This window comes from Sturnus vulgaris, chromosome 19 (assembly GCF_052056855.1).
Source record: "Sturnus vulgaris isolate bStuVul1 chromosome 19, bStuVul1.hap1, whole genome shotgun sequence".
Taxonomy (NCBI): Eukaryota; Metazoa; Chordata; class Aves; order Passeriformes; family Sturnidae; genus Sturnus; species Sturnus vulgaris.
Genome location: NC_142261.1, coordinates 11,529,191 through 11,546,428, shown reverse-complemented (window position 1 = coordinate 11,546,428; position 17,238 = coordinate 11,529,191). Strand labels below are relative to the sequence as shown.

Here is a 17,238-nt window from a genome sequence, read left to right as displayed (position 1 = left end):
ACAGCGGTGGAAGAGCAGGAGGAGCACGGACACGTCGGGGCAGAGGAGACAGTGGTGATCTGTGCCACCCGAGATGCATCGTTTTCATGTGAACCTCCAGAGCCCAGCAGTATTGTCTGAGAAGAAGCACGAGGGTGGAACAGGAGAGCAGCATTCAGCCTGGCAACAGCGTTTTCTCCTGCTCAGTTCTTCCTCTGGTTCTGGAAAACTTCAGTTGGCACACTCTGTTCACCCTCAGAACAGGGCATTGTAAGGACAGAGTAAAGGCTTAAACACTGCTGTTACCATCAAGGCTTTCAGACTAAAGACAACAAATAATACTGTAAGTTGAGGCAAGTTTTATTTAGACTGTACAAACAGGGCATTGGGGAAAAAACACAGTGGCTTGATGTTGGGACCAGTTCTATGAATTAAGTGGAGTAAGAAATTAAAAAGGCACTAATCTTAAGAAAAGACACTCCATATATTCTAAGAATATAATTCATTTAATACTGTTAATCTTATAGCACAAAAAATAAAACAAGCTATGATCCCCCAAATAAATTTTGAAAGCTTACACTTAATATTATTGCCTGAAGATCATGGTCTTTAAATTACATATTGTGTTTAAAAGTTTACACAGTGAAGACTGTCTCAAATACAAGGCCACCTTTCCCACTGCAATAATTGTATCCTTGTCCCAAAATACACTTTAACACAAATAAACAGAAAATGACAACTATACAGGAACGCTTTCACTGGTCCCAAAAGGCAGTCTTTTAGGCAGGTCTCACTTTCAAATGCAGGTATTGAGGAAAATGCTTGAAAACTGGACTAAAAAACAAAGGCAGCCCACTCATTCCCAGGATGTTAATACAATATAAAAAATTACTTTACAGGCACATGAAATGGCACAAAGAATGCTGTTTTTCCCTTTACAAAAATAATGCTCAGGCTCTTCAGAGCCTCAACCCAAACAGGATATTCCCTTTTGTTTATTCTTTCCCAATTTGTAAACAATCATGAATTAAATAAGCGCTTATCCAGTGATGGACACTGATCAGAACAGTTTTCATTTAAACTTTCAGACTGGTCAGAGGCTTCAATGTCTATATACACATGTATATATACACAGCAGGAGGAAGCCAAGCCTTTCGTGATAGTTGACTACTGTGGCACCAGGTCATTACACCAGCTCCCAGTTCCAAAGCAAGCACAACTTTAATGGTGCATAGATTGAAGCCATCACTTGTAGGCTCTCATGCTTCATATCAAGGTTATCTTACACGCCCAAGAACATTTACACTGATAGATTATCACTCAGATTTAAGAGGTTTCATAAAACGACAGCACATGTGTAAGCAAGCGACAAGCGACTGAGAATCCAGAGTCCTTCAGAGAGAAACACACACTGATCCAATGCAGTCTTTATATGAAAATACTTGTCTCATAGTAAAATAGCCAAGACACATTTTGAAGCAAGGTTACAATCAGCTTAGGCTGGTCAGTATGCTACATTGAAACCACATTTTACATACCTGAACCACACCGCTGCTACTTGGAGAAACACTGTTCATTCACGGCCTAAAACCAGGTTCATAGAAATTCAAGAATTCTTGTCTTTGCATCAGATACCACTACACACAAATTTTGCATAGTTTTGAAGGTAAAATACTTTGCTTTTCTGCAGTATTGGAACATAAGTAAACCTAAAACAATGTTTGTGTTCAAAGCGCACACCTTATTCAACGAGGGGATGAGTCAAAATGTTTATTTCAGTGAAAAAAAATCAGGTTAAAAGTTATGTTCAAGATCCCAAATCTCACAGTATTTATTTACCACGCAAAGGAAGAATTCTACAATCAGTCTTCTGAAGAGCTGCCTGTAACTAGGTCAGGCCTGAAATAAGATTTCTCTGCAGCAGACTGAGTTTAGTGCAGCTTGAATTCAGAAGATGACTTTCAGTAGTACAATCTGTGTAGTAAACGTGCAGGTATTGTTGGGGCACAGGAAAAGCATGACCTTCTTTAGTTAAGAGAACTGCATAGCTTTTCTTTGCAAGACAAAATGTCAATGCCTATTGTCAAGAATTACAGCACCAAACACTTCAGTCAATGCTACTCTACTTCACAGTTAATTTGGTAGTAAAATGCTCTACAAGAACTTCCAGACTGTCAGCCACTTGATCAATACTACAGAAAACAGTTAATAGATGAACAGAGAGACTTTTTTAAAACCTGGCATTTCGAATGTCTGCTTGTGAATGCCATTTCTGCAGTTCTTCAGTGCCTTCCAGCTAAGGATCTCATGGCACTCCCACATGAACTACCAACAACGTGCTTTTATTAGGATCAAGCAACACAAGTCAACAAGAAAACATGCTGGAACTTAAGACAATGTTTATATCATTAGACATTTGTAAGATCTGATGACATTCTGCAGGTGTTTGAAGTTTCTCATTTTGCTACAGCCAACAGCCTTCCAAAATTGAAAAATGGGAGCTGCTGTTTTCCTGCCAGCTTCCACACTGGACATCTGCCTTAACCAGGCTGTCTGAAAAGGGAGGTTTTGTAGCTCTGTCTTTGCAGACATATATTCTGTTAATTCAGTGTTCCATCATTTTGAAAAGAGCATTCCAGTTCACCTACAACGCACATTTGAAGAAGGTGGCACACACTGTGCCTACGCTTTCATAGCCTGCACCCGGGCTCGGGCTGAGCGGCCGCAGGGCAGGAACAGCGCCCGCCCAGCCGCAGCCAGGAGCTCCCGCTGCACATCGAGCACAGAGGGAGAGCTCAGCTACACCAAGAGGGAAGGAGCTACACTAACAACACACACCTCCGTGGCCTCCTGCAGCCCCAGCGGTGTCACACGGGGCAACCCGGGCAGATGACTCCAATTTAACCGTTGTCTAGAGGATGCTGGGAGAGGGAGGGACCTGGGTCATATATAAACCAGAGCCAATGCCTTAGGAAGGGTAAAAAAACCAAAAGATGTCAGCATGCAGAGGACTTGGGATACAAGCAAGGAAAAAGAAGGAAGGGGGAAAAAAAAGATGAAAGCAGCTCTGGAAGAGAAGCACAGCAACACAGACACCCTGGTAAAAAGGTACTGTGTTTGAAAAGAAGCTTTTGATGAGCTGGAGCTGGCATAGCTAGGAAACTTTAGAGAGAGCAGGGAGCCTGCAGAGAAACGGATATAAAAGGTCTTTAAAGGTTTAAATAAGAAGATTTTATCGGTATTTACCAAGTTCTTCTGACCCACTCTTACTTCTCATGGCAATCTGACCTGAATACCAAGTAACAGCTTGATGGCAAGCACTACTGTACTAGTAACACTACACTTTCAACACTGCAGAAGAGCTGTATGTAGACCAGGCCAAAGTGTTTCCCTTTAAAGCTCACTTTCTACAGTTAGTGCTTGCAAAAATCAACAGAAATGCATTAAATATGTCAAAACCAAGTAACAAGTATCAACCCCTCCTAGGTTGCCTTATAAATAAATGCTTCAGCTTCAATGCAGCTCAATCAATGGTTATTTGCATTTAACACACACTGTTTTAAGAAGGTCAACAACAAGCTTAAGAGTTAACAGAAAAGAGCAGTGTCTAATACAACTGCTTAGAATATGCAAGCTCCAATTATTGTCCTTTATGTAAAACCATCATTTTAAATGTATTACCTTAGGACAGGTCGTTTCAAAACTAAATCTTCTTCAGTTCTAAAATTGCATTTTTGTTGTTGCTTTTTGTTGGACAGTAATGCACAAGTTGCATGTTTTGATCTAAGATTAGGGCTCTTACTACTGAGTAAACCAGAAAAAGTCCATGGAAGTTCTCAACAGGAAAGGTTTTTTCCTCACACCACTCTGCTATATTCCGGTTCAGTCTTCTCCAGCTTAAGGCCCAATAAAGTTTTAAAAGTGAAACTAAATTCTGGATGACGCAACTACGGTCTGAAGGTCAGGCAGTGACTTCAGCTGTATGTATTCCAAATGTATATTAAAAGAACTGTCAAACTGCAGCAAGCTGGAAAATGGGCAATGCTAGCAATGTGCCATTAAGTCATCATCCCACCTCAAACAATGCTAATGAGAGCCAGGAAAATGAAGCAGCAGTGTAAATTGGGCAGAGGGAGTCATTCGTTCTCATCTGGGTTTTGAGGGTCAAATAGCTGGACATGTGTGAAAGGGAAGAGCCCTTTTCGGCCGTTGACTTCTCCTTCCCACTGCCCGTTTATGTTCATCCTCGTAACCTTCACAATATCTCCAACCTGTGGAATTGGAAACAAAAAACAACCTTATCACACACGGGATTCTCACCTCTGATACAAATCAAATGAAGAACAGCACAAGCCCATCATAGGGAAAGGAATCTTGCCCTCTTCCTGGCAGAAGGTTCAATTAAAAAGTTACTTTTACTGACTACCAACACTTTGTTGCTAAACATCATAATGTTGTCTGCACTCTTTCTGAGACTCTTAATTACACGTATATTTATAAAGATTACTGAATTACACCTCTTTTTATAGGAGAGCTTACAGCTTCATGCCACAGTATCTTTAGCTTAAATATAAATTCACATCAGTAAAGCTACCCTCAGTGATGAGTCACATCCTTTCAAAAGAGCACAGTACGGGAGTATTTTAGCAGCAGCTAACTTAAAAGAGATGTAGTTTTTCAAAGAGAGATTCCTAAGGCAAAGAAACCATTACTTGAAGCTCTAATTCTGATGATCACAGTCTAAGAACCTTCTCTAATTTCTAAAATAATGGTACACTTCCAAAGTGGGGAAAAGCAATCTCAAACTTTTTTTTTTTTTTCAGTAGTTAAATGTAGATTCTAGCTGTATTTGTGGTTTTCACATCTACTTCCTGTCAAAGCATTTTAAGCAGGAATGATGACATGTTAGGCCTTTCCTACCATCACTATTCTCTTCCTATCTGGCAGTGAAAAATGAGAGAAGTCTCAGCTATGATCAAGCAAGAAACAACAGCCCAAATGATGATAAATTATACTCTTACTGTTCAACACTTGTATCTAATCTGGATTAGGACAATTTACAAAGTGAAATATCCAAACTGACAAGAAGCATTTAAGACAAGCTAAATACTCGTTCTCCCTGAGATGTTTCTAGATGTTTCTAGAACCTGTGGTGTGTTACAGCAGCTCTCTAACTTTCCCCCTCCCTTCCTGTTTACTTATTTGTCTCCATGTGGTAATTACAGTAAACATTAGAAAAGTGACATTAGCAATTAAAAACTAATTTCACAAAAAGTAGAACCAGCCCATGACCATTGCCCAACAGTTGATAAGTTTCTTTTCCAAACTAGGTCCAAGCTCTTTGTAATTGAGTCTCAGTCACCAAACTGCTGTTGTGAAATTCAAAGGAAACTAGCTTTAATCTTATTTAAGGAAAAAACAGACATTGATACAGTATGTAAAACAATTTGTCTACATTTTCTAAATAGTATTAAAATTGAGACCAGATGCAGATAGGCCCTTGGCCAACATCCTTAAACTTTTTAGGTGAGACCTGTATATTTAATGTTAAAGAACAAGCCCTGAGTTTACACAATGATGTGTGTGTCACTGGAGGATCTGAAGCCCATTTAAACCAGTTACCATTACTGTAAAAGGTATTTTTGAGGATTACACAGAAGCAAGAAAGTGAAATTTAAGATGCTATAATAAACTCGTTAGCAGTCAGTCACTCAGTGCTATGTCTCTTAAAATAAAATTTCTTGAACTTTAAAACTATTCTCAGAGATTTAAGCCTTATGTGTTGCTTTGCCTTCCCTACTTTTTCTCCACTACTTTGGAGGTCTGTGTCCTGTCTGCACCCCATATTTGAGATTGTCTCACTTGGAATAATTGTAATCTTGTGCTTTTGAGAAAGCAGAAAACCCTTTGAACTCCCTTAAATTCTTAGGCTATAACTGAGGCCATATTACTTTCTTAAATGGACATCTTTATATATGCTGTTCCTAAACACAACCATGAAGCCAGCATACAGAATTAAGCAGTTAAACACTTCATGAACACACAGAATTCACCCAACTGCTTTTCATCCCTCCAGGGCCTGCTGCAGCATGCTCTAATTGTATATTTGCTAAAAAGCACAATTTGTCAGACTTATCACTCAAGAAAGCTTTAAATAGTAACAAGATGACCTAAACAGGAACCTAGTAAATGTCTCTTTAGGAAAAGGCTGATAACATCTATAAATACTCACTGTTACATTGTTACATTTAAATAACCCTTGAAGACAGATCTAAATTCCAAATTCTAGACCCAACCTGAGGAAGATGCAGCCAACATCACAAGAGTTTAAAGTAAATGAATTGCATTTTCACTACACCATAAGCCAAACCCACTCTCAAACTCTTTAATCTTAAAAAAAATCTTTTGAATCAAAACCATGAGCATTTTCTGAGAGTCTTACAATGTAATTCTGTTCATGAGCTGTAGAGATCAATCCATCATTAATTCTGAAGTTCTAAACCAGATATTCTTCAGCTTGGTTCTGAAAGACTTCACAATGTGAATGGGTTTGGAAATCTTGCTTCAGCTGAGTGAATAGAATATTTAAAATAAGTCTCCTATTGCATTGCAACAAACTGCCCTGTAGATTAATGATGTAAAATGTCCTTTATGCTGCTGGGTGGGCAAAGCTGCTGCACACTAGCATCTGCCACTAAAGAGAGCTGGCTGACAAAACTACTCAAAACATACTCCCATATGCTGAGAACCACTGGAAGAGTAAATTATTTTGCAATAACTTTCCACTATTTTTGTGAGCGTTTTTATTTTAATGAAAGCTGCTGAATATCCTCTTCTGCTATATTATTTTTAAAATGTAGTTTCCCTGAGAAGACTAAATTAAACAGCATGTTGAAATAAGATTTTTGGTGCAGGAACCTTCATGCTAGACTAACTAAGGACCTTAATTTCAAAAATGTTCAGAAAAATCTGGTCAACTAGTCCCTCTATGTATTTTTCCCCCAAGTAAAAGCATTATTTTGTAAATGCCTTTTGAAGCATCTATAACATGGTCAGCTGAGGTGCAATCTCCCACTAAAATTATTAAACACACTATTTTTTTCAGCTAATATTTCAAGACAGTCAGAAGAATTGTCTTATGATTAGGCACAGGACAGAGTCAGGAGACCTGGTTCTATTCTCATCTCTGCCACAAACTTCCTGTATGACTGACTCTGGACAGCTAATAGCCCTTATCTATAGATGAGAAGAACACTTCCTTAGACTCAGCATCTCTCAAATAAATTAATTCAGTTGTGAAGCATACCAGCATTGCTGGAATGAAGTATCACTGCTGAAATGAGTAACACTTCTGAAATGCAGCCACTTGGTTACACCCAAATGATAAAAATCAAAATGTATTTTAGATAGCATCTTTCATTATGTCCTTGTTAGAGCATGAATTCAAAGCCCTGGGGAAACACAAGCTGTGGAACATGCCAGTCAGAAAGGTTACTGCATTCACTCCAGGCTCTTCCATACCTGCCTTCCATTTGAAGCTGATTCATACTCTGCAAAAAGCTTCCTGCAAGCCATTTTAGTCAACCAATTCAATGAGTTTTACAGATATTCCAACAATTGTATGTTAATAGTTCTATGGCTGATAAAGTTCTGTAATGTAAGTTTAAGGAGATAAAAATGCATTAAAATTCTAAACCATCATTTTAGCCCACTGGGTCAGTACTAGAGAAAACATTGCTCTCTGGAATCTACAGAGTGTTGAACCTCAGTCATTACCCTAATTAGTGTCACAGCTCACCTTCTTTGGTTCCACTAATATTAATACCAAAACCAAAACAGTTCTTCAGGCCAGCTGCCTGTCTGGAGAAGAACAGACAAGGTCCAACACTGAGAAAACACCTGACACCCCACTGTCCTCAAAGTGAGGAGCTACACAAGAGAGGCAGAGTTCAGCCACTCTGCAAACAGGACAAAAGGACACTGAAGGAGCTGGTGTTCTGTGTATTGGAAGATTCAAGAAGCACCAGGCTAAAAGCACAGCTTAATTATCCTTCACTTCTGGTGTTCTGGGCCAGAACACAGTTGATGTCCAAACTGGAGAATCAAACAGCTCAGAGGAAAAGCTTCATCCATTCTTGAGGCATGAAAGGAGGTTCCAGGGCAACACAGAAATGTGGAAATGCTAGATACAATTATCTGGCCTCACCTAGGAACAGATTAAAACAAAGGAACTTTGCATTTCACCAAGAGCCAGGAAAATTGTCAGAGTAGGGGCTGCAGCACCAAAAAAGTGCTGCTTTTCCTCACATGGTGGTAGCCTGTCTCCTTCAGATTAAGCCACTGTTGTGACTGTACAGAATTTGGAGTTCACTTTCAGTTCAACAGTTATAACAACTAAAGCTCCCTGATCAGCAATTCACACTACACAAACGCAGGGTCAATACTTTGCCTAAAATCCAGACTTTATGGGTTAGATGCATTTTAATGTTTAACACAGCAAGGCTAAGTTTCTTTGGCTTAAGAAAAACACACTGCTGGTTGTCTACTGAAAGAAGTAGCCTAATTTCCTAATTAAGAAAGTTCTACTGCTAGCACATTTTGGCCTACTTGTCTCAGCTTTCCTTTGAAGAGGGAAAAAGTTAACTGTAACCTAATTGTGACAAGCTCAAGAGAAATACTCTAAGTGAGTTATATAATTATGGTGGATGGACATTTATTTCACCAAAACATTTCAGTGACAGGTTAACTCTGTACTAGCAAACATACACATGTATGATTGCTACACCCCAAAAAGATAAACTGCTTTACACTATAATGCTGGCACAAGTCTATAAAAAGCCAACACTAGTATAAAAACTTAAAAAAACCAGTGCAACTCTTGTTTAAAAAGAAAAAAAAAATCTTTGATTCCATAACACTGTCAAGTTAAGTCTGGAGATGAACTCTAGAACCACTGCTACCTTCAAAATTAACTATGGCACTGATTAGAGCATTGGGGATATATTTAAGAATCTTTTTAAACACAACAGGTATAAATCTGGTGGCTGCTGCTGGTCCCCCATTGTCTGGTTCCTTACCCAATTTCATTCCATTTTATAAGTGAATACAGAATCTGTTGTTCATGTCCTGGTTAGAGCTTGTCAGTTTGAAACAAGGCTTCATTAACACACCATTGCTAACAGACTGGCTATAGAAGTTTTTAAAGGCTGGGAAACTTTCAGGTAAACTTTGCTGCTCTGTATCACAGTAACAGTGCCAGAGTCTCAGCTCTAAACAAATCCATCACCTTCTTCAAGTGCTGTGAACATGGGATTGCCCTCCGAGCCTTCCCACAGTAATCAGCAGGATTGAAGATGAGCAGTGCACAGCCCTGTGGTGCAGAGCTTTGGTCCCAAGCAGCACAGGACACTGTAACCCTGTCCTTCATAGCCCTTCCTCTGCAGCACCAGAAAGGAAGGAAATCGCTTCTTGGCAAGAAGTACACAAGTAAAGAAACAGACCTTGCTCGTTGACTGTTGAGCTTTTCGGTTAGGGACTGGGTTTGGTGGTTTTTATTTTTATTTTGCATCTTGTTTGTTTAGTGGTTTGGGGGTTTTTAATGCAGTATCCCTCAAATTCTACACATACTAGTAATGAAGTTAGTTGTAGTGAGAAGCTACAAAATCCAATCTGTAGAATTTAATGTTTATTAAAAACATTAAATCTTAACTGCCAAAGTAACTCAACAGACAAGAGCATATTTAAAACTCAGAAATACATGTAATTTATTGTAGGCTTTACTGACAGTTCCCTGGTGCAGGGAGATGCACAAAATTACATGTACCACCAGCTGTAAACTACCACTTTAGGTTAGAAACAGATTATAATTTAATCTTTTATTTTAGAGAATGAAAGTGGAGTATATAACACAATAGGATGAAGTTAACACGCATTAGTAATTTCAATAACACCAATACTGTCACCCAGAGAAGTTGTGAACTCTCCCTCCCTGGCAGTGTCCAAGGCCACACTAGATGGGGCTTGGAGCAGCCTGGCAGACTGGAAGGTGTCCTCGTCCATGGCAGGGGGTAGGAGGAGATGAGCTCTAAGGTCTCTTCAGACCTAAACCATTCTATGAGTCTGTATAATGCTAAATAAACTGAGCCTGGCAAAAAATAAATGCCCTATTGACTGGTATCCTACAGGAACAAAAATCTAGTTGCTCTTAAATTGTCACCATTTTAAATTCACCAGTTGAACCCTTCATCTTTATTCAGCCTATCATATCTTGTTTCAGATTTTCTGCAGAATAGTCACTTATTCACTTAGATTTTTCATGTACGAAATTAAAAAAAAAAAACAAAAACTTGCTTACAAAACAAACTTCTCTGTAACAGGGCAGAAATTTTTATTTTTTCTTAAAGAAAAATCGTGTCAGCTTCTGAAAACAGTAGTGTACAATAGAGACACTGGACTTGCAGGAAGGGAGCTTGTCCCATTTTCAAGCTGAACCAAGAAGAATGACATCGCTCCACTTAAAAGGAAGCTGAGCAGATTACTCTGCCATGGCTTTATTTACTCCAGATGCTATTCTCTTCCTTTTAAGTACTGTCTGTGTGCTGGCCACACAAGGCTACAGCCAGCAAACACATATTTTGCCTTCATATTGCTGTATCAGTTTAATTAAGATTGCACAATCAGCAACCATGTAATTACACTCACAAGGTGTTCTACCTGTACAGGCTGAGCTGCCACTTAGGCTGCACCTATGCTGAGGTGCAGAACTGTCACATAATATTTTTATGAAAGAACACCATTAATTTTCTTCCCCAAAACAGTCCCACAACCTGTTTTTTGTCCAACACAACTTTCAGTAGTCTTACAAAACAGAAGTTTCAAATGGTTCAGTTTATTTAGTAATGTGTACAGTCCTCACAAGGCTGAGATTAAATATTTTATCAGGGTATTGCAGGTGTTTGGCAAACTAAAGAAAAAACATGAAAAGCCGCTGAATGATTTTTTTCTTTAAGAATAGCCCATGTGACAAAAAACCACTGCTGTAATGAAATTGCTCAAGTTCCCGAAGCATGGATAGATATGGAGAAGCTGCAATCACTGATTTCAATGAAAATGTAGAGCAGTTCCCAGAATTCTGCTTCTGAAGCCTCCTGAGAAGCCACAGTGTGGATGAGGTACACTTGAAAAGAAAACAGACTGCATGGGAAGACAAAATATGCCAGTGTTGAGAGACACAAAAACATGAGGCAGTAAGGGATTAGAGAATGAGAAGAATGTCTCAAACAAAACTTCAGTAATTTGAAGGTTCAAACCATGTCAAACCTATTTGTTGGCCAGAGAATTAATCCTACTGGTATCCTAGAGCAGCTAAACTGATGGGGTTAATTAGGTCACTTAAAGGGCAAGTCAGCAAAGTCTGTATGTGAGGACCAAGGTTCCAAGTGGTTCTTGCAGTAATGCAAGTTCCCCAAAGTAATTCCATGACACATTGATAACATAAAATCAATTGCTTGCCTTGCTTTGCTTCCAGAAGCATGAGTAGTTCTGGCAGGAATCTTCTGTACAGTGAAGTTGGCAGTGAATTTACACTTTGTTCTATGATAATTTTCACACATTGTTCACAAATAACGAGCTGCTAGATTTCACAAGACACAGAAATTCCAGTGATTCATATTTAATTTTTAACCCCATAAGAGTAACCACCTGTAGAAGTCTTACATATGCAGGAGTGAAACAATTAGGGTGAGCACTCTGAATAACGGGAAGTCACAATTAATCCTTCCAAATTTCAGTCAAAAGTATCAGCCATAGGTAACAGCTTTAACTTGCAAAGTAACTGAGCAAAAACAATATGAAAAATTAAAAGGTATTTAAAAAAACATTATTATTTTACTTGCTGAAATGTTCTTGCTTCCTATGCTTGTCTGCTTGCATTTGTTCCTGGAAGTATTGCAGCACGTTCAAATTTCACTTTTTCCAGGTGAGACATTTTTGAATTACAGGTTAACTAGCCTTCAGTATCATCTAAATGTAAAAGTAAGAATCTCAGTCTTCTGGATATAGCTTTGAAAAACTTCTTCCAGTCAATCATTTATTCCAGCTAAACTAGAAATATGACATGAATTCTTTACTATTTACAGAATAATGCTCTGAAGTATTACAAGATATCTCTAATAAAAATAAAATTAAAAATGCAATAGCAAGCACAGGGAACTTGCAGCACTTTAGAGGTTACATTACACTCCTCAATCCAAATTTAGGTGTTAAGGTTTTTCAAATTCCACTTTTGAAAATCAAAGTAAAAGGGACTAGAGTATTTCTGATATATTCTATTTCAGCTCTCAGCACAAGATCTTCGAGTGCACCTCACAGCCGAGGATCAGAAGCACTAAGTGTAGCAGTCAGCAATTTCTGCCTTTCTCTGGAGGACACTGCTGTCAGTTCTTAGCTGGAACTCTACAATGATTAATGAAATATCTCTTTCCTTCCCCAAGATTATGTGGAGAAGCAAAGCCATCCTCTCACTAGCACTTCTTCAGCATGTGTGCACTCTGCTACCCTTGTAACATCTGCACAGTTGAACAAGCAGGGAGGGAGGGAAAACACAGGTCCTAAAGTTACTTACTAGGTCACTTTTCTCAAAGGAAGTGGTATGGATGAAGCAATTCTTGTGGATGTTTCTTCAGAATGTAACCTAACTTCTCAATCCCTATACATAAATAAGCAGACTCCACATGAAGTCGTTCACACCAACTTCACCATAACAGTTTTTAGTTTCACAAGGCAATTGAAAACTCTGAGACTGGAGGAAAGACTTACCTCTAATGCCAGCGCAGTCTTGTCATAAGCACAGGGTACTCTCTTTTGGACAGCTTTGGCATAGACTGGTCCGTTCTGTGTGTTTGGCAGAGGATTGATCACTGCTCCAGGTGTGCTGGATACTGAGGGAAGGGGAGTTGCTGTTTGAGGCTGAGCATAAGCATGGGCAGGTTCTGGAATACCGTAACTGTTGGAATTCCTGTTCCCATGCTTCCCAACAGAAGGTCTGACTAGCTTTTCTACATAAGGAACAGGGATCATCCCAACCCGACCTTCCTTGTTTCTGGCACTCCACCACTGTTCTTCTGGCTTCTCTACAATTACCAGTAACTCTCCCTTTTTAAATGGGAGATCCTCGGCATCGTTTCCAGGAAAGTCATAGAGAGTCCGAACATACTCCACGTTTTCTTCTGCAGTGGACATGGCAGGGGCAGATCCAGATCCCATTGGTGGACTTGGATACCTGAAGATTTGGTAAAAGTAACAGCTATTGGTTTGTATTTCCAGTAACAAAGCTAAGTACCAGGTTTGCAGTAGGAACATCAATTACAGAGGATTTTGCAGCAGAAGTATTGGCTTGGTAGCACTGTGAGGCATTCCATGAGTAACTCACACTCCCAAATAATTACTTAAATACCCAAAGTAGATACCCCAGAAACCCAAAATACTCTATCATGGGATGCAGAAAACTGGGAGAAATAATGCAAAACCTTCATCCACCTGTTCTGGATTGTTGTGAAGATCTTAAGAGTCAAATTAATTCTACAGCTTAAGTTTTGAGAGTAGTGGTACAGAAAACCAAATTAACACTATTTGGGTGATTGAGGTGGCAGGGCAATACATAAAAATGTAGCTGTAAATCTCTTCAAGAGTCCCCTGCCATCTCCAAAGTCATCCAAATAGTTTTGTTTTTAACTTCAGCATCCACTTCTAAAGAATTCAGTAAGTAAATGCTAGACTTGAAGTACCGTAGAGGAAAAAGGGAACAAAAGTAAGATGGTATGACATCTTCATAAAGACAGCATGAAATACTTCCATCCACTGATAAGAAGGAACTAAGAAAAAAAAAAAAAAAGCTAGCCTTCTATAAATATTCCTCTGCCTATTAACCATATTACCTTTAATTTATTTACATAATTTTTTATTACTATGTCCATCATTTCTCAAATACAGTCACTTTGTTGTCTGTACTAATATATTAAGATTGTCCATCAAATGAGAATGCTTTCACTATTTTCATCATAAATGTTAAACATTTTATTCAAAGCAGCTGTCAAAAAAAAAACCCTTAATGGATATAGGCCACAGCAGATACTCATTATCTAAGCTATGATAGCAAGAATGCATGTCATTAGCCTACTTCAATTCTCTTTTGCTACTTGCAGAACACGATGGAAGTCAAATCCCTGTGATTTTTGCAAGATATGCCAGAAGCCCTGAAGAGAAAAAAATTCCATCTTTCTTTTTTTGGCTGTAGCCAAAGCAGGGGGACAGAGGGAACCCTTCAGGGAGCAAATGCTCTGCATAGGCAAGAACTCAGGAACATCAGCAAGGATGGTCAGAGCTCACTACTAGAGATGCAAAACAAACAGTTAAAATGGTCCATTTCAAACTGTTTTAAAAGTTTAAGATGTCATCTCCAAGATCTAGGAGTACTCTAGGGTTCTATATAGAAACCACCTTTCAGACTGTACTTCATGAAACTAAAAGAAGGAACAGCTTTCAGAAGCACAAGCATCTGAGAGCAATGTGCCCAGGAAAATGCCAGAGAAATAAGAATTAGCATAACAGTTCTGAAGCACATACCTGGCTACCCCTATTCTAAATATAGTCCATTAGCTAAAAATAAAAAAACCCCAAAATCTGGAAATGCTACCTTTCATCCTCCCTCTTGCAGCAGCAAGTCTCCTTTGCACAGAATGTAAAACCATCAACCACATAATTGATTTTTTAAGAGTTTTAACAAAAATCATGCTAAGTAAAAACATCTAGTCGATCCCATTTGTAGCTCTATAAAAAAGTCTGTCAATTCACAGCAGGTTAGGTCCAATCTGTCTCTGTGCTGAGAGAACAATATGCAACCAAAACCTTGAAAATAAGGTGGTACTAAAATGTTCACAGAACATTCCACACAGGATCCTAACAAATACAAAGTGTACAGGTGCAATCAGCTCTAAGTTCTAAAGGGTTTTGAGAAAGTCAAGTCAGTCATGGCCATAAATGATTAAGAACAAGTTTTTGCATCCAGAAAAGTTCAGGAGTATCCAGGTTGGAAAACAGAGATAAGCATGAAGATTGCTTTAGCGTAAGACTTTTTTTCTTCCCAAGTCTCCACAAGTTTAAGCATGCATGTAACACTGGGCAGCTCCATTTAAGCATTCTTGCAATGGTGAAAACGATTTTATTTTCGTCTACCCATCTCGCTAGCCACATAAAAAGCTGCCAGCAGCTTGAAGACTTCCTGAAGGTTGTCACATCCTGCCCATCACTTGACAGCTTTTCAGAATGACTTTTGAACACTTTAGTTTTTCAATTTGACCACCTATTGTCAATCTTTGGCAAGTGACTGACTGTCAGGAAGTACCGGCCTATGCCAAGATTCAGTTGTGATTATAAACCTCAAAGTTATTCCTCCCTCCTAAGAACTTGCTGATCTGCAAACTTAAGATATTAAAATGCAGAATTCAGAAGTGAACCAATTTGGATTTATTTTTTTAATATGTCATTACTTTTCTCTTATTTAATTTTATCTCATTCTATCCAGGAGGCCCAAAAGCTTTGACAAAAGATATTGAGAAAGGCCTTATTAAAGAGAAGGAAGGAATATGTTCTAGGGCTCTTCATAAGCAGTTTACTGATACATGTTACAGGTATGTCCCATGCTGGGACCAGGACAAAGAAGGAGCTCATAGCCAAGTCACATTTTCCCATCCTCCTAGAACAGCATTTCGCAGTGAAGTGTATGGTATATGCACATATAAATGAACAGTGCTATAAGCAAACTGTGAGAAATAAGTGTTCTACATTTTTTGGGCGCAGAAACGCCACTCTAGAAGTTTGGGAAATGCTGCCCTAGAATGTATTAATGCTGACTTAACAGGGCAAAGCAGTCTAATCACATAAAAGCCAGTTCTATTGTAATCAGTGTAGGGATAGACAGCGAACTAAGCTCAGAGGCTGTACTTCAATCACAGGGAAGACTGACAAACCAGCCCCTCAACCATCCTCGGAACGGAGAGACAATACTAGAAGAAAAGGGTAACACAAAAAGAGTGACGTGCGACCACACCCTCTTTCAAGGCAATTATAGCCTGTGGTAGAGGTACATGGTACCTTTACATACAAGGTCAGCACAGCGACCGTGGATGATTTGACTGAAAGAGCAACACTTTTAATTGTCAGCGAGATCCAGAGCGTTAAGAAGGCCCGGCGTTAGAAACGAATGTTTCCTTAGTATTTATTCATAGCATCTACATCCAGTACCAGGCTCCGGGAGCCACTGGGCTGGACTATGACACCTTTACAGGTCTCGCCTCCTCACGCCACCCGAAGCAAAGGTGGCAGTGGGTGTGGCGGGGGCGGGGGACACTCACCTGGGCGCGGGCTCGATGAGGGTGGTGGTGTCCAGGTAGTGGATCTTGTAGAACTCCAGCAGGGCGGGCAGGTGCTCGAACTCCTGGTCGCCGATCTTAAAGCGGCGGTTGGGCAGGGAGTTGATGATGTAGTGGGAAACGCGGGAGTTCTCGGACACCGAGAGGACGTAGTCCCCGGGGCAGGTGGACGAGTCCCGCACCAGGAACATGCCGTGCCGCTGCCCCTGCAGCCGCGTCTGCGCCTCCGCCCGGGACACCGGGCCCACGTACCAGCTGGAGCGGTCCGACGAATCGAAACGAGCGGCGGAGGACATGGCTCCGGGCGGGGAAGGGGAAGGAAAGGGAGGAAGGAAGGTGAGGAGCCCGAAGGCCCAGGCGGAGGAAGAGACCCGGAGAAGGGGAGGCCTGGGCAGAGAGGCCTGGGAGGCGGAGCGGGCTGGGGGCGAGGGGGAAGCGGCTCGTGCTTAGTCTAGGAGAAAGGAAACCCAGGGCAAGAGGGATAAGAGGGAAGGAAGCTCCGCGCCGCTGGAGGCGAAAGGCCGAGGAGCGGCTGGGGTGGGGCTGGCCAGACGCGGCGCGCAGGGCCCCCGAGTCTCCCTCAGCGGCGGGGTGTGCAGGGCATCCTTCCCGCCTCTCAGGCCTGCGGCGGGCCCGGCCAGGCGGGTGACGAAGAGCAGCGGCGGCTGACACGGACAGGCGGCCCGTGAAAGCGGCGAGCGGAGCCGGCTCGGGGCGGGACGGGGAGGCAGAAGCACCGGTCGCCGCGTCCTCCCGCGGGTTCCTCCCCTCGCTAGCCGAGCTCCAAAATGGCGGCTGCGCTGGGCCGCGGGAACGCTCCGAGACACCGCCC

At 40.7% G+C, this 17,238-nt stretch overlaps 1 protein-coding gene across 1 annotated transcript; it reads right to left on the bottom strand.

Moving 5' to 3' along the window:
- Positions 1 to 3,496: 3,496 nt before the first annotated feature.
- Positions 3,497 to 17,223, bottom strand: CRKL (CRK like proto-oncogene, adaptor protein). Its single transcript, XM_014894728.2, has 3 exons — positions 16,389 to 17,223; positions 12,796 to 13,258; positions 3,497 to 4,250 (listed from the first exon to the last, which is right to left on the bottom strand). Exons 1-3 carry the CDS (start codon positions 16,700 to 16,702, stop codon positions 4,116 to 4,118), a joined length of 912 nt encoding a protein of 303 aa, XP_014750214.1. The 5' UTR covers positions 16,703 to 17,223; the 3' UTR covers positions 3,497 to 4,115.
- Positions 17,224 to 17,238: the final 15 nt, after the last annotated feature.

Excerpts from the sequence above, each read along its gene's own strand:
- CRKL (XM_014894728.2), bottom strand. The coding sequence starts at position 16,702 with ATGTCCTCCGCCGCTCGTTTCGATTCGTCGGACCGCTCCAGCTGGTAC. Across the intron at positions 13,259-16,388 it reads CTCATCGAGCCCGCGCCCAG|GTATCCAAGTCCACCAATGG; the intron begins GTGAGTGTCCCC and ends CCAAATCTTCAG. Across the intron at positions 4,251-12,795 it reads AGACTGCGCTGGCATTAGAG|GTTGGAGATATTGTGAAGGT; the intron begins GTAAGTCTTTCC and ends CCAATTCCACAG.